At 36.8% G+C, this 24,564-nt stretch overlaps 3 protein-coding genes across 6 annotated transcripts in view; 1 reads left to right on the top strand and 2 right to left on the bottom strand.

The window, feature by feature from the left end:
- Positions 1-471, bottom strand: part of LOC149791876 (uncharacterized) — a 59,266-nt gene extending 58,795 nt beyond the window's left edge. Inside the window, exon 1 of the mRNA XM_089970370.1 lies at positions 387-471. The gene's annotated coding sequence lies outside the window, so the exon portion shown is untranslated. The remainder of the gene's footprint in view (positions 1-386) is intronic.
- The window catches only part of LOC149791874 (serine/threonine-protein kinase DCLK3-like), a 427,773-nt gene that overhangs the window by 319,147 nt on the left and 84,062 nt on the right, over positions 1-24,564 (bottom strand). The gene's annotated exons all lie outside the window — the stretch shown is intronic.
- The window catches only part of LOC149791875 (sulfate anion transporter 1-like), an 82,754-nt gene continuing 58,711 nt past the window's right edge, over positions 522-24,564 (top strand). For 2 of the 4 annotated variants that reach the window (XM_089970385.1, XM_089970382.1), the window contains exons 1-5: positions 523-602; positions 6,345-6,738; positions 9,454-9,564; positions 14,368-14,648; positions 23,641-23,805. In XM_089970385.1, coding sequence (XP_089826511.1) covers positions 6,366-6,738; positions 9,454-9,564; positions 14,368-14,648; positions 23,641-23,805 — 930 coding nt within the window. In that variant the 5' untranslated portion in view covers positions 523-602; positions 6,345-6,365. Of the gene's footprint in view, positions 687-6,344; positions 6,739-9,453; positions 9,565-14,367; positions 14,649-23,640; positions 23,806-24,564 lie in introns of all 4 variants that reach the window. The other 2 variants (XM_089970384.1, XM_089970383.1) reach the window with 2 other exon arrangements.

The following is a 24,564-nucleotide window of genomic DNA, read 5'->3' as shown; positions in this document are numbered from 1 at the left end:
TGTTTCATATATTCAAATATTAGTCGAGATTTCTAAGCTTGAGTGATCAAGTTTATATTTTGTGTGTTATTAAAAACACCAAGAAACGGCGGTAATTGGGCACAACTGATAAGCGACTAGAATTGGTCCGGTGTCAGTAAACGCTAAATGACGATGTGAGAAACAAACACGTCATGCATAGAATGTTGTGTCTGAGGCTCACAGGATAGATGTGCAAATTCGCGTTTTTAAATTTGAAAATAATTGCACAGTGTAAACAAAGAGAATCGAAAATAGGTCATGTACGCAGCTTGCTAAAACTGAGTGCAAACAAAGATCAATTAATTCTTGAAATTAACACCACGCCGTATTAAGAACAAATTTTTAAATTATACTATTGATCCTACTTAGATTAACATCAGAAAGCTGGCTGTTAAATCACAATGATTCAATGTCTTCGCATATTTTGCTTCGCATCGATTTTTGGTAAAGAGCCGAATGAAAACCGGTGTCTAGTTACTATTCTTTCTTAGACGATTGTAGCACAGCATTGACCACGGAGAAGGCGTGCTCGAATGTAACGGCATTCATTAAGGTCCGAACAGGCTCTAGTGTGCAGAAATGTAAAATGCGTAATTATTTTAACACAGCATGTATCCATTCAAGAACAGATTAAATATATTCGCTAATTGACAGTTGATATATTGGTTTGTAGCTATTATTTTCAATGTACTAAAATGTGACACTCGATACCGTAAATACTCTGAAGATAATTCAGTATATTCACAAGCGCAGCCAATTAATGTGTGTGTGTGTGTGTGTGTGTGTGTGTCGCGGCATTCAATATATAGGATGTTAATATTGTTGTTTTCTGGTGGCTTTTGCAATTGACAGGTGTTGACTTAAAAACATGATGTACATGATCTATTACTTTTTGTTGTAAGACCTAGTTTTGTTTAAACAGACATATAATATCTTGAAGGTCATGGGCTTTATTTAATTTTTTGCTGATTGCCTACTTTATGACCCATGATACCACAGCACTATATCTATATCTATCTATCTATCTATTTATCTATCTATTTATCTATCTATATCTATCTATCTATCTATCTATCTATATATATCTATATATATATATATATATATATATATATATATATATATATATATATATATATATATATATATATATATAGAGTTCAATGAATAATGATAAAGAGACAGTTTACGCCTATATGGATATATCAGACAAGGGGTAGACTGGAACTGGATCTGTAATACTGTTTTATATGAACTCTAATAGATTGGTCATTTGAATGGCACCAAAAATATAATACCATCATTTGCTATATTTTTCCCCATGTGGCACAATAATTAAAGAGCTACACCATGCTCTGCATAAAATGAAAGGTAGAGTCTTGACTGGTAACTCGTATATTGGCATTCAGATTGCACATAACTTTTCATGGAAACAAGACATTCAAAACATAATCAGTGAAGCAAATAAAACTTGACTCGTGCTGAACTTGTTTAATAAAGAAGTTAATGAGAATGCACACCTTAACCAAGAACAGATTGGGTTGCACACACAAAATTGCAGGTACAAGAACTTGATAAAGTTAACAGAAGAACAGCTTATTTTGTATTTGCAGTAATAAGAAAAATACAAATATAACTGATATGTAGTCCATTTCAGCTCACATAAACATAGAAGACCTGTTAGGTTTTATAAAATCATGCCTGGTAAAGTGCAGTTAAAGTTTGGCCTTGTGTAGCAAGGAAGAAGAGAGTCACCAGCCAAAATCCCAGTTCCTACATCCAGATCCTTTGCAGTTTCAGCAACTATATGTACATTTCAACAGCTGTATGTACATTTCAACAACTATATGTACATTTTCACAACTATTTGTACATTTCAGCAACTCTTGGTACATTTCAGCAACTATATTGTACATTTCAGCAACTATATATACATTTGAACAAATTTATATACATTTTCTTTTCTAGAACCATACAAGATTTTAATAAACTTACTTTATCAATAGTTTTTGTTCTTTTCACCACTCTGGTGGCCTAGTGGTTTGAGCACTAACTTGTGTTGCTGCAGTGTTATAAAACACCAAAATCAACAACAACATCTTTGTTAAGGATTTTGGATAAGTAGCAATGGTTCTTTCTTAAGGATTTCACTCCATATAATCATGAGAAAGCAAAGCAAAAGTATTTTGGTAGTTAGTGTGGTTAGCAACAGTACAGAATGGGATTCCGTCTTTATTGAAGGTACAGTAACTGTTCTGTAATTTTAAAATGCAGCTGTCAACTACCAGCAGGAATACAAAGTTTTTAGATGATAACTAATGTAGTCATTGCATATTTGACACAGTGGATGCAGAATGATCATTTTCATTTCTCAGACAAATTACACAAGACATTCAGGAAAGTATGAATAACAGTAGACAGGTATTGAGTCTCTGATGGGTTAATAGATGAGGACTAATAAATATCTATAAACCCTCCAATAAAGTACTGCGAATGGCAAGTCTGTAACTACAAGTCAGTGCTGTGCTGCTAGGCTACAAAATAATTTATTATCAAATCGTAAATGATGGAAAGTGGAAGCTTACTAAATTATGATTTTGCTTGATAATGGGTTGTAAAGACAGAATCTTTATATATTTGTATGCCCTGCTACAACACTTGAAGGTGTTGGAGTGTTACCTTTGCATTTTGGACTATCACACCTTGGTTAATTTTGTGTTTAGGCCATTTCATGCACCAATGTGGGGCATCCATATGCTGTATACACATTTCTCATTTTATTTAATGTGATTGTGTGTGTGTGTGTGCTTGGTGATGACAGTGCTCAGTTTACCAGTAAGTTTTGTTTGGAAATGTATTAAATTCTTCAATTTAAGCCACTTATTTTCTTTTCTTTGATTCATAATTCAATCTCCCATCATTTTCTATAGGCTTGTGGGATATAACTTATTTTCAGTTGTAGAACATTGCTTACTTTGGTCACATTCACTAATCCCCTTTGCATACACAAAATCAATTTTGTGAGTCTAAGAGTGCCCTCCCCCCAGTGCCTGTATGGAATTTTCTCTTCATGTTTTGTAGAAAACGTGAATATTAATTTGTCCACTCTTTCCATTGGTTCATCCTTCTGGTTGCATTTCCATCCAATTTTTGTTTCTTGACTTTCACTATATTTTTTATTATTACTGGATTTCAGTGTGTGAATATGTGTGATTCAGATTTTTAACATCGCTTTAACAATCATTCAGTCACATTGCTACAATATCTGCAGTGTGGCAGTTTATAGTGATGTCTAGCACTGGGGCATCATGCTGCAGACATGTAGCATTATGTACCACCCAATCACATTATCCATACACTAGTCCCAGCATTAACCTTTTAATTCTGAGTCCTTAGCAAGGCAGCTGCTAGTACCATTTGTATAAGTCTTTGGTATGACTTAGTCAAGGCTTGAACCTGTGACCACTCACATTACAGGTGGATGCTCAAACTACTTTGGCCACTAGAGCGGTCATTGGATTTTAATAAAAATTAGAATGCAGTTTAGCATTGTTGAGGTTTCAGATTGGTGCTGTATTCAACGTTACTTATTGGTGTGGTTATGGCTACTAAATTAGTCAAAATAATAACTGCCCATTCTGCACAATAACTCGACAGACTCTTTATTATAGATTGATTTCAACTGAATCAGATGTAAATTAGCAACATAAGCCATTTAGACAGTATAGCGTCAGGTGGCCTAGTGTTTAGAGCATCTGCCTTGGATGTGGGAGGTTGCAGGTTCAAACCCTAGCCAAGTCATACCAAAGACTTATAAAAATGGTACTAACAACTGCTTCGCTAGGTGCTCAGCATTAAAAGGTTAATGTTAGGACTGGTTGGCCTGGTATCAGGATAATGTGACTGGGTGGGACATGATGGTACATGTCTGTGGCATTATGCTCCAGTGTTCGACATCACTATAAACTGCCACACTTCAGACATCATAGCGATATGACAGGAAAGTTGCTAAAGCTTCATTAAAAATTCAAATCAGACCCACACAATCAAGAGTCTAACACTATTAAAAGACATGGACTTCAGACCATTTTAGTTCTCATCAATACTGTATATAAAGCTGAGCACACCCAATTAGGCTGAAATAAAAAAGGAATTATAAACACAACTATTGTGCATAACTGAAATTATAGAAATTAAACAATTACACACATTGTCACATTCACCACCTTCATGTTTGGTTCATCTCAACTGATTTATCCACCAGAACAAGTTTTTGGGCTGGGTTGCCAGTTGCATGGTTCTGGTCTGGAGTAAAGGTCTTTCTACAAGGTCTTTGATGCCAGATGGAAAATCTTCTGTAATTGGTGCAGTAGCAAACATGTCGATCCTATTTCTCTCTCACTGAGTTCCGTCACTCATATCTTTTTTCTTTTCTAGAAGAAAGGATGTTCTGTAAAGACTATGAAGGGTAATAGATTTTCAATTTTCAACACACTTAAATTCTCTCAGACATGGCAGTCAGTTTAGATTCAAAAGTATTTTCAGCTGCAGAGATCTGTCTTCCTCTCCTTTTTGCCTAGATGGAATCTATTGTGTGCTTTCTGGTTCTTTTCCAAAATCCCCATTTAACCACTGAGTAAGGCTTTCTTCCAGGACTTCATACTCAAGCCTGTTTGTACTTGACTGGAATCTGTGAGAAGATGGAGCAAGATTTATACCTGGTCTATTGATGCAGGCTGTCTTAGGTTTAATAGGAATTACATATCCATTTCTCTCCTATGTTCACCAAGATTTTAGGAAAAATTCAGTTACCTTGACTACCGGTTGAGATCCCAAGACTTGGTCAAATCTGTACTGTAGATGGTCAGGGAGTTTATATCTTGTCAATGTTTCTATCATAATGCCTTCAGTTACAAAAGGAAAGGTTGGCTTCGACCATCTCATGGTGGGATGTCACTACCGTGAAAAGAGCTTATCAGTCCCTTACCAATAGAAACCTATCTTCTATGAAAGTCCCTTATCTTCAAGCCACATCCTCTTGGACCTGTTTAATCATTCTTCCTTGAAAGAAGTCATGGAGGCAGCATTTTGGTGATCACATGCTGCCTTCTCCCTTTCTATCTCCACTCTTTAGCACCATAGATAACAGGCATTTTTCTTTTTGGGGACCCACTGTTACATCACATCACATGCCCAAGAGAGACATCAACCTTTAGTAAAGCAGATCTCTCTCTCTCTCAAATGGTCATTACATTCATTGTTTCCTGTTTTTGATCAATGATAACACCTGACTCTAATCACCTAACTGACAAATTCAGCTATGCAGTAGCAATGGGTTATGTATTACTGCTATTAAAATGTAATTCTTTGAGTGAATAAACTAATTTTAATAATGCAGTATTTACCTGTATCTATTGCCAATTTGCTAATTTTAATAATGCAGTATTTACCTGTATCTATTGCCAATTTGCTAATTTTAATCATGCAGTATTTACCTGTATCTATTGCCAATTTGCTAATTTTAATAATGCAGTATTTACCTGTATCTATTGCCAGTTTGCTAATTTTATTCATGCAATATTTACCTGTATCTATTGTTATATACTCTCCACTCACCCTGCTCTGATGTCCTGGTATAATTGTAACTATGAAAAAGGTGACTGTTCTGTATACAGACATACAAGATACATGAGTGGACCATGTCTGATTGACAATTCTCCACATAGGGTTGATGATGTGTTCACATTAAATGGATGAGGCATTTTGTCAAAAAGAGAATAAGCTACTGGCACACAGTAGTGACAGGTAAGAATTCACAATTAAAAGTAGTTTTCCCCCCAAAATACTATATTTTGCAGTTGGATTTGACTTATGGGTGGATATATACAGTAAATATAAACATATAATGTTTATTGTCAGTATGACAATTATAGTGTCAGTTAAAATTATAGTTCTAAAAATATGTTGTTGTACACTTTAATGCCATTTTTCAGCACAAGATAGGCTATACATGGTGTCCAGTATAAATGGTGGAGGAAGAGCCCAGGAAAACCCCGGAAAGAATCACCAACCCACAAGAAGCTACTGGCAAGCTTTCTCACCCACATTGGCTGAACCCAAGATTCAAACCCATGCAGACATAGGTGAGAGGGCAATGATCCATAACAGTGAGTGCTTTAGACCACTCAGCCACTTGTGGCCCTTTTAAAAATATGATGGGAAGCTGTAGACCATGGGGCTTCAAAGACTACTGTGTAATATTTCACATCATTCAGAATGCATATGTATGATTTTTTTTTAAAACCAACATTTTGATTTTTCAGAATCTTCATTTCTTCTAGTCCATGGAACCTGTGAGCAGTCAGCAGTTGCAGCCGAATGGACTTCATACTGTATGTGATCAGAACCATCAGCTATCACCTGATCTGCATGTATGCAGTATAGGTAGTCATGGCAATGAACCAAGCTTCCATGGTAACAGAAGGCAAATTCATCGACCTCACTTGGTTACAGAGGAAAACTCAGTCAAGTCATCCTGGAAAGAAAAGTTGCAGGAACTGACCAAGACACATGTACATTGTAACAAGCCATGCTGGTCACAGTTTGTCCCAAATCATTTTCCCTTTGTCAACATGATCAGGAACTATAAAGTGAAGCAGTATCTACTGAATGATATAATTGCAGGTTTGACAGTAGGCATAGCGCATATTCCACAAGGTGAGATGACATTGAGGAAGGTGGGACATTTTTGTTACTTTTTTGTTAATACTTTTGGGGCATATAATTAGAAGATCATTTTATCTCCTCTCCTTTTAAATGGATGGTCATATTGACATGGAGTTTTCACCCAAACATTTTTTATTATATCTAATAGTTTTTTTATGAAAATGGTGCCAGTCATGCATCCAGTATTACAATGACCATCCTGAAAATCTCAGTAATTGCTGGATTGTCAGTAGCATTTTCATGAAAAGACTTCATAAGATGTTCAGTTGGTCTTATATGAACATCGTGCCAATCTTACATTCAATATGGCCACCATGGCAGCCATCTTTTAAATCTTGCTATTGCTCAGTAACATCAGAGATGGTTTCAACACCCAGCAGTTAAAAAGAAGAAATGCTCATGGATTCCAGGAGATTCTTTTGGGTCAGTCAAGCTTCAATTCCATCAAAAGACTTGTTACATTTTGTTTCACATTTCTTAACTTTTGACACAAGTAATTGAAAGCCACTTAAGGCTGAAACTTGTAAATGAAAACAAACTTAATGGGCTTTTTTTTGTATTCATATGTAAATCATGTTAATTGATTTTGCTGTTATTATAACTGCAGTTTTTCCATTTTTAAAAGTTTTGGAACTTTTTGTACATTTTAGGCTTAGACTTTTTGAGAGAAACCTTTCTTGCACAATTCAGCAAAAATGATTTGGCGTTGACAAAATTTAGTATGCATGTTTTGTATACAGATATAGATGACTTATATTTTCATAGCAATTTTTAAAACTTTTGTACATTTTTTCATTTGTTGGACTTTGCATTAGGTGTATGGTTTGCTTTTTTGTTGTTGTTTTGTATTTTGACCCAATATTCTGTATGCTATGGATATTTATGCATTGTGAGTGAGTGAGTGAGGTAGGTCTACTTAGGCAAAATGTATCAGTTGTTCCTCCTAACTACAGCGAAATCTGCCTATAGCAGACACTTATAGGAATTGGAGCTTGGTGCTCAGCATTAAGAGGTTAGTGTTAGGACTGGTTGGCCTGGTGTCAGGATAATGTGACTGGGTGGGACATAATTCTACATGTCTGCAGCATGATGTCCCAGTGCTAGACATCACATTAAACTGCCACACTTCAGACATTGTAGCGATATGACTGAATTTTTAAAAAAAATCCAAATCACTCACAGTTTTTGGATTTGCCATATAGCTAGAATTATCACTTACCATTATCTGCCTTTGTCTTTGCCACATAAATGATTTACGTTATCTGTATTTGCCATGTAAATAATGACGTGGTCTGCCTTTATATACCTTTGCCCCATAACTAGTGAAATAGCTTTCATTTATCTACATTTGTCCTATAACTAGTGATATGATTTACCTTTAGCTACGTTTGCCATATAACTATAAGTGTAACTGATCATCATTTGCATCTGTCATATGACAAACAGTATGACTGATCTTCATCTGTATCTGTCATATGACACACACTATGACTGATCTTCATCTGTATCTGTCCTATGACAAACACTATGACTGATCATCTGTATCTGTCATATGACAAACAATATCACTGATCTTCATCTGTATCTGTCATATGACAAACACTGACTGATCTTCATTTGTATCTTTCATATGACAAACACTATGACTGATCTTCATTATATCTGTCATATGACAAACAGTATGACTGATCTTCATTTGTATCTGTCATATGATAAACAATATGACTGATCATCTGTATCTGTCATATGACAAACAGTATGACTGATATTTATCTGTGTCTGTCATATGACAAACAGTATGACTGATCATCTGTATCTGTCATATGACAAACAATATCAAAGATCTTCATCTGTATCTGTCATATGACAAATACTGACTGATCTTCATTTGTATCTTTCATATGACAGACACTATGACTGATCTTCACTTGTATCTGTCATATGACAAACAGTATGACTGATCTTCATTTGTATCTGTCATATGATAAACAATATGACTTATCTTCATCTGTATCTGTCATGTGGTAAACAATATGACTGATCTTCATCTGTATCTGTCATATGACAAATACTATGACTGATCTTCGTCTGTATCTGTCATATGTCACACACTATGACTGATCTTCATCTGTATCTGTCATATGACAAACACTATGATCATCTGTATCTGTCATATGACAAACAGTATCACTGATCTTCATCTGTATCTGTCATGACAAACACTGACTAATCTTCATTTGTATCTTTCATATGACAAACAGTATGACTGATCTTCATTATATCTGTCATATGACAAACAGTATGACTGATCTTCATTTGTATCTGTCATATGGTAAACAATATGACTGATCTTCATCTGTATCTGTCATATGACAAACAGTATGACTGATATTTATCTGTGTCTGTCATATGACAAACAGTATGACTGATAATTATCTCTTTATCACCCTTTGCCAGATAACAAGTGATATGACTGACTATTATCTAGGTTTGCGGTATAGTTAGTGATATAAATGAACTTGATCTACCCTTGTTATGTAACTAATAAATATAATATGACTAACATTTATCTACCTTTGCCATATAATTAGCAATATTAAGCTTAACTAATTCTGGAAGCATTGGTTAGAAATATACTAAATGTTCTATTTGATGGACAGAAACTTGTTATACATAACATTTTTCCGAGCACTTTGTAATTTGCAGGTATGGCATACTCCTTGTTGGCTGGGCTGCCCCCAATATATGGCCTGTATGTGTCCTTCTTTCCATCACTGATCTATTTCTTTCTTGGCACCTCAAGGCATATGTCCCTTGGTAAGTTAACAATTTGAAGATAAGGATCATTTAAACATTTATGAATTAAAAAAGTGTATATAGAATGAAACCATTGTGAACAGTTACCTTTATATAGTGGTCACATGGTCTCAGTGGCCATTCTTATTTTCCCAGGCAAATTTCCTATATGAAAGTCATAAGACTCACCTGGTTTCTTTGGTCACTGGCCAAGAGTTTACTTGCAAAATAATGTAAAATTCATAAACAATATAATTTTTATTATCAGGGTAGAAGCTTTAAGCAATTCTTTTCCTGGATGTTGGATGTGTGGTTTTGGGGGTTTGTTGCCATTTTTTAGCACTTGATAGTCTGTAGATGGTGGAAAGTTTATCTGGTGGAGGAATAACCCAGGAAAACCCCAGGAAGAACCACTGACCATGGGAGGGTACTTGCAAGGTTTCTGACATCCCATTGTTTGCTGAGCTCGAGACTCAATCCCACATAGACAGAGGTGAGATGTTGGTGATCTGTCAAGGGGAATAACTTAGTCCACTCAGCCACCTGTGGCCCCAGCTGGATGCTGGGAAAGCTGTCAAGTTATTTTATAATAAACATTGTTTATTTGGGCAGTTAAACACATTTGGTTATTTCCCAAAAGATTTTGTTGTTCTTGTCTTTCAGATAAATAGACCAAGCAAGTCCAGGCAGATGGACTCAAATATGTTAGGGCCATATCTAGACATCAGGTCAGTTACATATGGAAGAAAAAAGGGTTGTGGATCTGTCACCCCCACATTCTCCACACTCAGGCATTGTTTGAGTGAGACATGGTTACTATTAAAAGAGGTGATAAAACAGTTGTTAGCCCTGGATGAATTTGAGATTATAGGACACCCCCACCTACAACATGATTGAGGTTGGCCTAAGGGCCTGTTAGTCCAGGTGGATAGGGTATTTTTTTAGATATGGATGAACTATTTGGCCATCAGCTTAAGCCATATGCATACATGCCAACCATTACGCTTTTGGCATAACCATTACACTTTTTTTCACCAAATTACGTATTACGCGTAGCTATTCGGATTATGCGTTTTCAATATATCCCCCTCCAAAAAAATGAATAATTTGTTTTCTCATTTTTATTATCATCCCATTAATCCCACAGACCATATTCTAGAAAAGACAGCTTCAGTGTAACTCTGACATAAGAGTTCGCTTGTCTGAAGACTTTATGCACTGTCCTAATAGTATTATGTTCTATTTATGGCAGTTGCCCTACTTCAAGAAACATGCTGGTTTCTACTTTGAACTTTTGACCTTGGTTTCTATTTATAGCAGCTGTATGGCTTAGTGAGGAGAGAACAGACGGGTTTTCTAACTTTTAATCTTTGCTTTCAGACTTTGTTCTAATTTGAACAGAACCAGTCTATAGGTATTTGGCACTAAAAGTCAAGTCATATTTATTTTAGTCAGTGCCTGTTAGAGCAAAAATATTTTTCAAATAATTACACAGATGGATTAGGAAAAGATGAAAAACCGATTCAGAGATGAATACATGAATTACACAATACAGTGTTCCATTCTAGTGATCTTCATGCACCTTGTATGGTTGCGTGGAAAGGATTTTAATATTGGTCATGGTGGTAAAACAAGAAACCTTGAATTAGCTCATTTACTAACTCCAGTACTGAGGTATTTTTCTTTTTATACAGCAGAACTAAATTGTGGACACAAATTTTATAAATGCAGATGCATTATCTATTGAGTTCTTAATAAAACATGAACAGCCTCCAGCTGTAGAAGACTACATTGGTCCTTTGTTCAGATGGATGTTTCCTGATTCCAAAAATGCAGAAAATGTGCATGTGCAAGAACAAAATCATCTAATATTGTTAGGTGTTTAGCAGAAGATACTTCAATTAAAATTGCAGAAGCCATGAAAATTCGGCTGTTTAGTATTGCAACAGACAAGAGGAGTGATTGTGACAAAAAGTTGTACCCAGTCTGTGTCAGAGATTTTGACAATGAAAAGGGCAAATTCAGAGTGCAGTTCTTTCATTACCAGAATTAACAGTAGATTCCACTGGAGAATATTTTAATTTATTTGCCTGATAATACTTTGAATAGACTTAAGTTGGCATAATTGTATGGGGTTTTAAGCTGATACTGCACCAGTGATGACTGGAATTCATAAAGGAGTTGCATTCTTTATTTTGAAAAATGTCTCCATCATTGTACATATCAGGTTGTCTCTGTCATATGATGCACCATGTTGCAGGAAATGCTGCTGATAAATTAGTACTCCACTTTAACTGACAATGTACTTCATACAGATAGAGTTGATTTTTTCATCTTATTTCCCAGCTAAAAGACCCAATAACTGTAAGATATAAATTTCCTCTTCTTTGTCAGATTATGAAAGGAATATTGGTTCTTTAAAATTCCAGAGGGATAAGTAAATCATTTTGTACATATATGCTCATTGAATTTTTGTCACGTTATATGTGCATTACTCTTTTTCTGCTCGGATTACTCTTTTTGTCCACTTGGATTAAACTTTTTCCTCACCAGGGGTTGTCATGTATGCATATGATGCTGTTATGTCTGCCTTTCCTGTCAGTTCAGCTTCCTGGCCAGCTGTAATCCACATTGTGTGACTGGTCATCAATCCCATTATTCAGTCACGCCATATACCGTTCAGTCACACTTTGCTATGCAGAGCTATATGAAGATCTGGTTAGTGGATTTATTCTTTTCACCAGACAGACAAACCAGGCAGTTGCTAAGTTAACCTTTTAGCATACCATTGGAAAAAAATGAATGAAATATGTGAGCAGGAATCACAAGAACTGCCCCTTCAACTTGCATTGCTGCCTGCTCCTTCTTTCAGGCCAAATCTGACTCTGAAGCAGGGAAGAGACAATTACCATAAAAGGTTAGGAAGCTGAATGAAGTTTAAAGGCAGCAATTTCATCCTCAGTCTGTTTATAGGTGGCAGCAGTTTCCTCAATTTAGGAAGCAGTTTAGAAAAGGAGAAATTAAATGAGGTTTCTCCTTGACCTATCTTTCTAATAGCTGATGTTGACTTGCCATCCTGGCTGCCTGCAGACAGTATATAGCCTTCTGGTAGGCTCCATACTGCATGGATTGACCTGTTTTCATAGACTGAATGGGTGATCCAAGTTGTTTTGGAAGGGTTTTGATTTCATTTTCCATCTCCCTTCCCTGTCAATTTCTCCTTCCACAACTGACGTGACATCCAGTCTGAAGAAAGCAGGAAGGAGGTCTGGTTTCCACTCCACATGTGAGAAGTACAGATAGTCAGCATGCCATACTCTCCAAGGACTTTGACTCCAGGCTGTTTCTAGTACCCAAGACCGACAGGAGTCTCAGACCAATCATAAACCTTAATCAGCTCAACAAGTACATAGCTGCACCAGGTTCAAAATTGAGTTGGCAAGATCAGTCAGACCATTGTTAACAAGGGATGACTTTGATTTAGATTTAACACACACTTTCATGTCCGAATACACACATCTTTGTGCAAGTTCTTTTGGTTTGTTTTCGAGGAACCACATACCAGTTTTGTTCTGTACCATTCTATATCTATATCAACCCTTGGACATTTGCCAAAATCATCAACACTCTACTCAGGCCTATCTCTTCAGCATTAATGGTAGTGTAAATGGGCGAAATCCTCAAAAAACAAAATTTTAAGTTGCTAAGAATAGGCCAGATTCTTTACACAGTGTGGTCTATTCAGCTTGCCATCTTTTTGCAGATTTCTGCATTTTCGGGCTGCCTGATGATAAATCTGTTTGGGTGGAATCACAAACTGCCTACCTCAATCTCACCATTCCGAGACCCAGAGACATGGGCTTTGGATCTATTCTTAGCCTGTTGTGAGGGAGATTTTGAGGATATGCCTATCCCCCCCTGCAGTCTTGGTACTGAAAATAGTTATAAAAGTGAGCAGTGACAAATGCAAAATGATTTTAGTAGTTCCTGTCAGGTGGAAGAAGACTAAGTGAACAGTCTGCTTGACTTAGCAATGTTCCCAGGAAAATTCCCACACCAGCTTAAACAATCATGGTCTCAGGTGTTTCATTCATGCCCAGACTTCTTCATGTCTGGCTCTAGCATCCATCTGAAGAAAATAATTTAAGCATTCTTTTGTGGAGGGAATATCTCACCCTAGAAGGCCCTCCACTTTGAAGGTGTTCAAGGAGAAGTGGTAGGTTTTTATGGATTGGTGCAACAGCTTCATCCCTTTGAATGCCTTAATCTTACAGTTAGCTAACTTTTTTCTCTTGCTCTTTGAGGAGAAAAAGTTGACCCCCAGTATGATAAAAGGTTACCTCCTCTTGATTTTGGACACATTCACGCAACGTGGTAGAGTAGTGGTTAGAATGTCCACTTTGAATACAGGAGGTTGCAGGTTCGAACCCCAGCCAAGTCATACCAAAGACTTATAAAAAGTGATACTAACAGCTCCCTTGCTAGGTGCTCAGCATTAAGAGGTTAGCATTAGGACTGTTTGGCCTGGTGTCAGGATAATGTGACTGGGTGCTTGCAAAATGGTTACCTTTCTTTTGATGGAAAGTTTGTTCAGACCCTACTGAGACAGATTTTTTGTTCATACATTTTTGCCTTTTTTAGTACTGATATATAACAAAAGCACACAGTCTGTTAAAGACAACATCTTTTAAGTTTCTTTTTTTTTTTAAATATGTAGAATGTCTATATTCTTATGAGATTTGTTTTAATTATCTAGTTTTCCAGGAAGTTAATAATTGTCAGAAAAATGACTGTCAGTGACATTTCTTTTCTCACATTTTTCAGGCACCCTTGCTGCATGTAGTGTGCTTATAGGAACAGCAGTTGATAAACATTTTGTGCCTTCTGTAGCTGATATAAATTCCACAGTTTTGTCAGATGTATCCCTTGATGTAGTACCAACATTAATATCTGACCTCAGTTTTTCCAAGATAACCAATGACATCGAGTCAGCACAAGTCACACACTCTGTTATTCATGCAGTGAATGACCTTGAAACAAACCCTGACCTGGATATGAAAGTAGGAATTGCTACTTCAGTCACATTTCTTGGTGGAGTGATAATGGTTTGTTTAAACATTTTTTTCTGTTTTATCAGTCAGTTCTAATTAATGATAGACTGGTTTCCAAGTTGTAAAACAGATTTAGCAAAACAGCTGTTTTTCAGATGCATCTATAATAGCAGTGTCAGTCTAGAGGACAATACAAACTAATTTTTAGACTGTGAAACAAGAACTGACTAGGAGTGCCTGCTTATGTTGTGGTATGGTATCCAGTCAGAATTTAATAGACTATGTTAAATAATAATATTGAGACAAGGAAATCTCATTGAGGGATTGTATTATTTGTCTTCAGTGTGGCTCTTATGAGACCAGAACAGTTCTTATTTATAGATTTATAGACTGTCATAATTTTGTCTTAGTGCCAATACCTTACATTAGCTTGTTGACAGGGATGCTGTTGTCTCAGTACCCATACTTGACATTGATTTGTAGACTGGGACACCCTTGTCTTAGTACTAATGCTGGACACTGATTTGAAGACTGGAATACCTTTGTCTCAGTTTCCATATGTGACATTGATTTGTAGACTGGGACACCCTTGTCTCTGTACTAATACCTGAAATTGATTCATAGACTGGGATACCCTTGTCTCAATACCCATACCTGTCATTGATTTGTGGACTGGGACAGCCTTGTCTCGGTACCAATACCTAGCATTGATTTAAAGACTGGGTTACTTTTGTCTCAATACCCATACCTTGTCATTGATTTGTAGAGAGGGTTTCACTTGTCTCAGTACCCATACCTGACATTGATTTGTAGACTGGAATACCTTTGTCTCAGTACCCATACTTGACATTGGTTTGTAGACTGAGACAGCCTTGTCTCAGTACCAATACCTGACATTGATTTATAGACTGGGATAACCTTGTCTCAGTACCCGTATCTGCCATTGATTTGTAGAGAGGGATACCCTTGTCTCAGTACACATACCTAACATTGCTTTGTAGACTGGGATACTCTCATTTCAGTACCCATACCTGACATTGATTTGTAGATGGGATACCGATGTCTCAATACCCATACCTGTCATTGATTTGTGGACTGGGACAGCCTTGTCTCACTACCAGTACTTGACACTGATTTATAGATTGGGCTACTTTTGTCTCAGTGCCCATACCTGACATTGATTTGTAGGGAGGGATACCCTTGTCTCAGTACCCATACCTGACATTGGTTGTAGACAGGGATATCTTTTTCTCATTACCCATACCTGTCATTGATTTGTAGACTGGGATAATTTTACCTCATTACCCATACCTGACATTCATTTGTAGACAGGGTTATCTTTGCCTAGGTACCCATACCTGACATTGATTTGTAGATCAGGATATCCTTGTCTCAGTGTTAGTACCTGACATTAGTTTGTAGATCGTGACATGATTGTCTCCATATCGATGATTGACATTGATTTGAAGATATGGATGCCTTTTCTCAGTGCCAGTACCTAACATTGGTTATTTGTAGACTGGATACTCTTGTCTTTGTGCCAAAATCTGAGAGTGATTTGTAGACTGATGTGGTCATTGTTGTTAATGCTCAGTTAATCAACCAATCCTAGCTTAGACATTTTGATGTTTTGGTACATTAATTGTTATCGAGCAAATCATTCTGAAATTAATATCTAAGTGTTAAGTTATATTTAATATTATATATTTACTTTTGTCTTATTAAGTTTGTATTGTCAGAATTAAGCAATATTTTATGATCTTGAACACCTTCATATTGCACACATGTGCACGACAATGTGTGCCCAATAATAGTATAGTGTATTAGGAACTACTTTGTAAACAAATCACGTATACTTATGTAGTAGACACCCTATATTTTGGTTAATTAATATTGTTTCTGAATGAACTAAAGCAGCTGTTTTGTGAATCATCAAATACCAGCTGCTTTGCAATATTCCACATTAACTTTTTAATCAGTGTTTTGGATTTAGGCTAGTGATAGATGCCATTCACAATATGACTCATAAATTCAGTTGCTTTTATTATTTAGACAAGACACAAAATAAGTCTTTATTTAATACATTGTTAACTTTATAAATAACAAAAAGTGTCAGTGAACTGGTTTTTATTTGTCTGGGGTCAACATGTAACTGGGGTTTTTGTAGCCCTCACATTAAGAGCAAAATCTATGATGTTTTATACAGTTGTAAAGGGGTCTTGTTCTGAACAAACACTTAATTCATGAAATATTCATATCTAGAATATGTGATTGATTGTAAATGATATCCATCAGTTTATTTAGGTATTATCGATGTGATACTGATCAAAATCATTAGATACACCCAATTTTTGATAACCTGTGCTTGGTTAACAAATACAAGCATATTAATTATAGTGGTCACCGAAATTAAAATATTTGGTTACAATCTTCAGAGTACTGGAAGTGACAGTTGTTGTCTAGAAAGGAAGGGAATATAAATATTTCACTTGATCAAAGTACAGATTACAGTACATTTGAATGGCAGATTGCTCAGCTTGTGCCAGCCAGCCAGCCAAGGAATGGCTTGTTCTAGTATTATGAGTTTTGCTGCTTCTGTAGTTGTTGTTGTTGTAACAATGTTTGATAGTATGGTCAGACTAATCTTGTGCTGTGGTTCAAAAGTCTGGGGTTATGATCCAGGGCTCTCAGCTTTCAAGTCAAATATGCATGAAATTCTGAAAGTATGCACCTATATTACATGTAACCCATCTGTGTGATGTGTCATATTTTTGCCCAAGATGATCCTCCTTTTCATATTTTAGTCTGCCATGGCCAATCTGCAGAGCACCTAATGGCTAGACTTAAGCAAACATATATGAAGCTAGTGTGATTAATATATCACTTTGATTATCTCTACCACTGGATTTAGAAAGGCCTGGATGGGTAAGTGTGGGCAACTTTCCCTTACTTAAAACCAACTCACACACAAATCATGACACTATTTCCCTTCCCTCACCAGACACCTTCTAGTCCTTTTGTGATGGGTGAGCAGGAAAGCAGCAGGTGTGGATACAATGGGAGCTGTAGCTGAACACAGGTGTGGGTACAATGGGAGCTGTAGCTGAACACAGGTGTGGATACAGTGGGAGCTGTAGCTGAACACAGGTGTGGATACAATGGGAGCTGTAGCTGAACACAGGTGTGGGTACAGTGGGAGCTGTAGCTGAACACAGGTGGCCATGGGCATAGGGTCAGTTTTCTTAAGGCTGAAGCAGCAGTGAAACTCTGCAGCCCTCTGAGTGATTGAGCAGCCTTTTGTTTGATGAAACAGCTTACTTCTGTAGCATGAGGATGGGTTAGAGAATGTGCCATAAACATTGCCTACTTCACCTTTACCCTGATCAGCACACCATGACTGACTTGGATTCCACCTCAGTGGTCACAAGCCTAGCAAGAAGATAAAGGTGATTTCTGCCTGGAATGTATTCACACTAATGAACAGATTCATCATAGTTAAAGAAGAGAGCTGACCAGGTTCAACATCCAGATAGCAGCCCTGATTGAAACTCAACTAGCTGAGAAAGGACAACTCGCCAAAGTAGGGACTGCTACATTGGCCAAAGTAAAGAAGAGTGATGTGAAGATGGTGTTGGGTTTTATCAGGTAATCAAAACTTGCTGGCAAGCTCAGAAATCTCCCAAAGGCTTAAAGGAGAGACTAATGCAAATGAGACTCCCACTGTGCAGAAAAAGTCATGAAACTATAATCAGCACCACTGCATCCACCATGACCACCCCAGATGAGATCAAGGACAGATTTTATGAAAATCTGCAGCCTCTTATTGCAGAAGTACCAAAGCCAGATTAGCTCATCCTCTTCAATGACTTCAATGCTTGAGTTGGCACAGATCACCAGATATGGCCATGTGTTATCATCAAAAATGGATTTGGCAAATGCAACAACAACGGTCTCCTCCTACAGAGAAAACGTGCTGATCATGACCACCTAATTACCAACTCAGTTTTCCACCTGCTAAACATCAACAAGATGTCCTTGATCCAACCAAGCTCTAAACATAGGCTTCTTGTTGAGTACATCATCATCATCAGAGACAGTCAAGATGTCCTAGTGACAAAGGCCATGAGAAGTGCAAGATACTGGACTGACCACAGGCTTATAGCCTCCAAGCTTAATATCCAAGCTCAATATCCAGAGTCAATCTAGCAGATGACCATACAGCAAAAACATGCCCAAAAACTCTTAATGTTGCCAAATTGAAACAGAAGAATGTGAAATAGGCATTTATAGAAGAACTATGCAGCCAACTGGATACAATTGATACAGAAAATGTCAAGGAAAGCTGGGCATGTTAAGCACTGCATCCTTCAGAGCCTCTGCATATTTAACTGCATCCAAAACCCTTGTTCCCTCCACACAGTAACATCAGGATTAAATTGCTGCCATACATTGACTTCTGACTGAGAGACATTAGCTACAAATAGCTATCTAGAAGACATCACTTCATCATCCAAGATGGCAGCCTTGAATAACATCAAGAGGACTGTGCAATGCAAACTCAGAGAGTTGCAAGTCTTATGGCTGAGCAATAAGGCAGATGAGTCATACATGGACAGGAATGGCATGAATGTCTATGATGCTTTGAAGACAGTCTATGGGTCATGGTCATCAGGAACATCTCCAATACTGAATGATGAGAGCGCCATGCTGCATGCTGACAAAGTAAAGACACATGAAAGATTGGCAGAACACTTCAGCAACAGCCTCAATCAACAGATCCACGGCCGAGTCATACCAAAGACTTGCAAAAATGGTACTAACAGCTGCATTGGTTGGCACTCAGCATTAAGAGTTTAGTGTTAGGAATGGTCGACTTGGTTTCAGGATAATGTGACTGGGTGGGAGATCATGCTACATGTTTGTGGCATGATGCCCCAGTGCTAGACATCACCATAAACTGCCACATGGCGGACATCATAGTGATATGACTGAAAAATTGTTACATTAAAAGCTGTGTTAAAAATCCAAATCACACACACACACACACAAACAGACACACACACACACACTCTCTCTCTATATGTAGCTGGATGTTCACACATGGCACACAAACTGACTGAATCCTTCAAGTTAACACAGAGTTGAGGAACTTTACCCTAGGAGTATATAGGATGCATCCATCAACCATTTGTATAAGTGGAATTGCAACAATCCAGTGACAACCATTGTGGCATCTTAATGTTGTAAACAGTCATCAAAATCCTTGCCTGAGTTTTGCTGAATCATCTTGCACATCAACATTGATCAAGTGCTCCTGGCAGAGAGTCAATGTGGCTTCAGGAAGGAATGAGGGGCCTCAGACATGGTGTTTGCATCTTGTAAACTCCAGGAGAAATGCCAGGAACAGAACTCCAGCCTGTACACAATATTCGTTAACCTGACAAAGGCCTTTGATACAGTCAGCAATGGAGGCCTTTGGAAGATCAAAGAAATTCATTGCGAAGGTTCAGCAGTTACATCATGGCATGTGCGCTCATATTGTGGATGATGGTGAGTCATCTGAACCATTCCTAGTCACCAAAAGAATCAAGCAAGACTGTCTGCTGGCCCAGGTGTCTTCAGGATAATATTATCTGACATTGATTTGTATAGAGCGATACCATTATTTACGGATGCCTTCCATGACTATGGGAATGACATCAGATACTGGACTTAAGGCGCACTGTCAGGTCAGGCAAAGATGAATTTACAGGAAGTGACAGTTCTTGATCTATTTGCTGATGACTGTTCCCAGAATGCCAGATCTGAGTGGGACATGCAGCTCAGCATGGACTGTTTCTTTTCCGCTTGTGATATTTTCAGTCTCAGTATCAAGAAGACCAACTTGCACCATCACAGTAAATGGCCTTACCCTCCTGACTGTAGACAGTTTCAGTTATATTGGCAGCACTTTCACATGCAGTAGAGATAAAGTAAATATGGCATTTGGCATACAGTGTGCAAATATATGCGAGGTATCGGTCTACAAACAAAACTTAAGGTCTACAAAGCCAACGTGTTGCTAACTCTATTGTATGCCACGCCAAGAATCGAAACCATTTCAGGATGAAACTGATGAGGATAAGGTGGCAGAACAGGGTCACAGTCATTGAGGTTCTCACATGGGCAAGGCATTCCAATGAGCCACACTCTTTTGATAAAATCACAGTTAAGATGGTTTGGCCATATCACCAGGACATCAGAAGAGTGATTACCAAAGTAGATGTTATACAGCAAACTGAAGGAGTGATAGTGATCTCAGGGTTTTCAGAAGAAATGCTTCAAAGATTCCCTCGAGTCATCCTTGAAACACTTTAGCCTCGACTCTGAGTCAGGTCATCCTTGAAACACTAGCCTCGACTCTGAGTCAAGTCGTCCTTGAAACACTTTAGTCTCGACTCTGAGGCTTGGCAAGATCGCACACAAAATCACTCCAACTGGAGCCTCAGATTTTGAACATATGAGAGGTTCAGAGGCAGTACAGAAGATTGAACAGCATAAATCTCAGAACTGCAGCAAATCCTCTATTAATCCAGCAAACGCAGGCAGCATATCCTGTCAAGTGTGCCACAGACAATTCGGTTTATGAATTTGACAGATCAGCCACTCACATGCTCATAGAAACAAAACTAGTCAGTGATGTCTTGGTCATCTTTGAACTTGAAGGACAATCAAAGACAATTATCTTGTGACAAGGACTGAAAGCTACTTTGACGTACTTCAGACAAACTAATATTGAGTTTGATTATAAGTGTATGCAATTGTTTGGCAAATAAATGATGCCCTATTTTGTTGTAATGGTGTTTAAATTAAAGTGGTGATGATGCCAACATAAATCATGACAGTAATCAAAGGCTGAGTTGAACATCATCATCAAATTATTGATATGCCATGATAGTAATAGCTGCTGTGTAATTTGTACTTGGACATTACAGTGTTAGTAGAGACTATTTAAAATAGAGTAGAAAAGTACGTCAACTCATAAAATGAGTTGCCCATGTCTTTTTTCATGTTTTGGCAACAGATGTGTGGTGAAAATGACACTAATGCCAACAAAAGGCAAAAAATAGGTAAAAATTCTATTTGACTGGTGATATTTGAGTATCCGTTGCTAAAACTTGTCCGAATTCATCCTGATAAAAGTTCACACACCAAGATTAATTCATCTTCTCAATAGAGCCCTCATTATATTCCACCTTATTTTGCTAGATCTGACTCTTAAGGCAGGTAATACTGTTTACTACTTATTATAGTTATTTTGAATTATATTATTTGGCACATGCTGCTTGCTGTTTTTTTTCTTCTCCAGTTTTCTCCTTGTTTTGATTAAAGATTGTAATTTATGTTTGTATATATGGTGCAGTGTAATGTTAGGTGTTTATACTCATTTTAGTTATTTTGCTGTGATGCTGTTTTACTTGCAGAGAAAACTAAGAAATCATTCTTGGGATACAAACTTTTTGTTGACAATTTTATTGTTGTGTTTAGTTTTGTTTTTAGTGTTGTTGTGGGGTTAAAAAAATTATAAAGTTACAAAATATTTAATATTTAAATTTAACTGAATATATGTTCTCATTTAGTGGGATAGTATAATAAATCCTTATATTATTAAAATAATGATTATATACTATTTCATCTTTCTTTCTATCCTTTTGAAAGTGAGGGACTCTCAGAAATAGACATGGGACTCCTTAGTTCCATGAGTGAAAAGTTCAGGGACTCCTCACCCTGAAGTTGTGTTGAGAGCCCTGTGATCCAGAATTAGTAGAAAATTACAACAGTAATCTCATCCACATCAACTAATGCATTTGGGGAATCTGACATACAGCTATCTTAGATAGTACAATGTATTAAATTTGGCTATGGTTACGATGTATACTCACTTATAAGTGGATTGCAGATGCAAACAGCATAGACCCTGATCTGCTATTACACAATGCTCCAGCAGATTGGGGTCCATGTTGTTTGTTCTGCTTATTACTCAAAGCAGACTGCAGAGACTCATATCTGCTAGCACATTAAGGAATAGTAGATCTGGGACTGTGCATTTTGAAGTTGAGCTTGTAAGCAAGTATATATGGTAATCCTCATGGGTCAAAACAAATATTCCAATAATGGTCATTTGACATTACAGAGTTTTCATGAAATTTAACATGACATGTGAGAAAAATTATTTTATATGTATGAATTTAGTGTTGTATGGATTGAGCAAACCATTGGAAATATAATTTTTTTAAATTAAAATACTGCAGTTACATGTATTTTTTAAAATTCTTTCCTGAACAGTTCTTATCAATAGAACTTCACTGAAATTCAGAAATGAAGTTCTTTGGTTTCATTGTTGAATCATAATTTAGGGATAGAGATCGGTGAATATAAAGGTTTGGATATACCTGTTGGAATTTGCCCATGCTTTGAAAAGGATATTTTTGGAATTGTAGATGTTAAACATCATTTTCTTTTATTATGTGAAGCATATGGGGATCATTGTGAATAATTTTGAAATAAAATATGGCTATATAATGTACTATACTATAATTTGTTCAGTATTTAGGCTGTATTATAGGCAGCAGCCTAAATGCTGAACAAATTTATTGAACTCTATACTGGATTTTTATGTCCAGTCAATTCCAACATTATATGCTGCTGCTCTACATGTATTATGGGCTAGCAGCCTAAATACATTATATATATTATGGGCTAGCAGCCTAAATACTCTATATGTATTATGGGCTAGCAGCCTAAATATTCTATATGTATTATTGGTAGCAGCCTAAATATTCTATATGTATTATGGGTAGCAGCCTAAATACTCTATATGTACATGTATTATGGGCTAGAAACCTAAATGCTTTATATGTGTTATGGGCAGCAGCTTAAATACTGAACAAATTTATTGAACTCTTGAAGCGCCAGTAGGACAGTATTTTTATTATTAAATATTTCATATTTTTCTGATCTGCTTCAATAATGACAGTTTTTAAAGTATGTTTCCTTTATGTTTCAGGTTTTTCTTGGAATCTGTAATTTTGGTTTTGTGGCATCTTACTTATCTGAGCCAGTCTTCAAGGGATTCAACATCGGCTGTTCAACTGTAGCTTTTCTGAATCAACTTCAGAAAGTTTTGGGAGTGTCTCTGCCCAGACAGTCTGGAAATTTTAAAGTAGTAAAGGTATGTGATATGATAAAGAAGTTCTATACATCTATTTATCATTAGACTGCAAGTCTGACCCATTTTCACATAAATTGTTATCTGTTCCTTGTTCTGTATGTATTTCCATTTTCTTTCCGTCTTTATTTGGTATTTATTTCTCATGCCCTTGGAAACAAAAATGTTTTTAAAAAAAGCATCAACATATAAACTTTTGCATATAATGTATGAATTTATATGTTTGTTATTATTTCATTGAAGAAAAGTTGTTATTAAATTGTAACCAATATCAAAAGGAGTCTGGAAGGAGAAGTAACCCAGCATCGAGATGTGGAAGCCCTTTGATAATCACCGTATCCAACTGACATTCTGTCTGTTGACACAAAGAGGTCTGCAACCCTTACACATAATTGAATCCCATTTTGGTGGGTGACATCCCTAATAAATATAGATGTGCCTTTTATTAAGGTGTAGTCCTTTCTGGTCCAGTTTTGATAAACCTGTTGCCTTTCTTCAGTTACCTTTAAATCCCAACTGCTGCATATCCTTGTAACCAACATTGCTCAGAATCAGTCACATATTGTGATGCAGATTGGCTTGTATACTTTGTGTATTTTTCTCAGATTTCTTTTATGGGTTACATCTCATTCACTCCATATTTGGAAGATTAATAGCCCTTGCCAATTAGCTTCATATCTTCACATTGGATGTTTCTTATAACAAAGCATCCAGGCTCAGGAACCAGTAACATATTCCAATGCATTTTAATATAAACATTGA

This window comes from Sinohyriopsis cumingii, chromosome 9 (genome assembly GCF_028554795.1).
Source record: "Sinohyriopsis cumingii isolate HCF-2022 chromosome 9, ASM2855479v2, whole genome shotgun sequence".
In the NCBI taxonomy this organism is placed as follows: Eukaryota; Metazoa; Mollusca; class Bivalvia; order Unionida; family Unionidae; genus Sinohyriopsis; species Sinohyriopsis cumingii.
The sequence above is the reverse complement of the archived record's forward strand: the minus strand, read 5'-3'. Positions and strand labels throughout refer to the sequence as shown.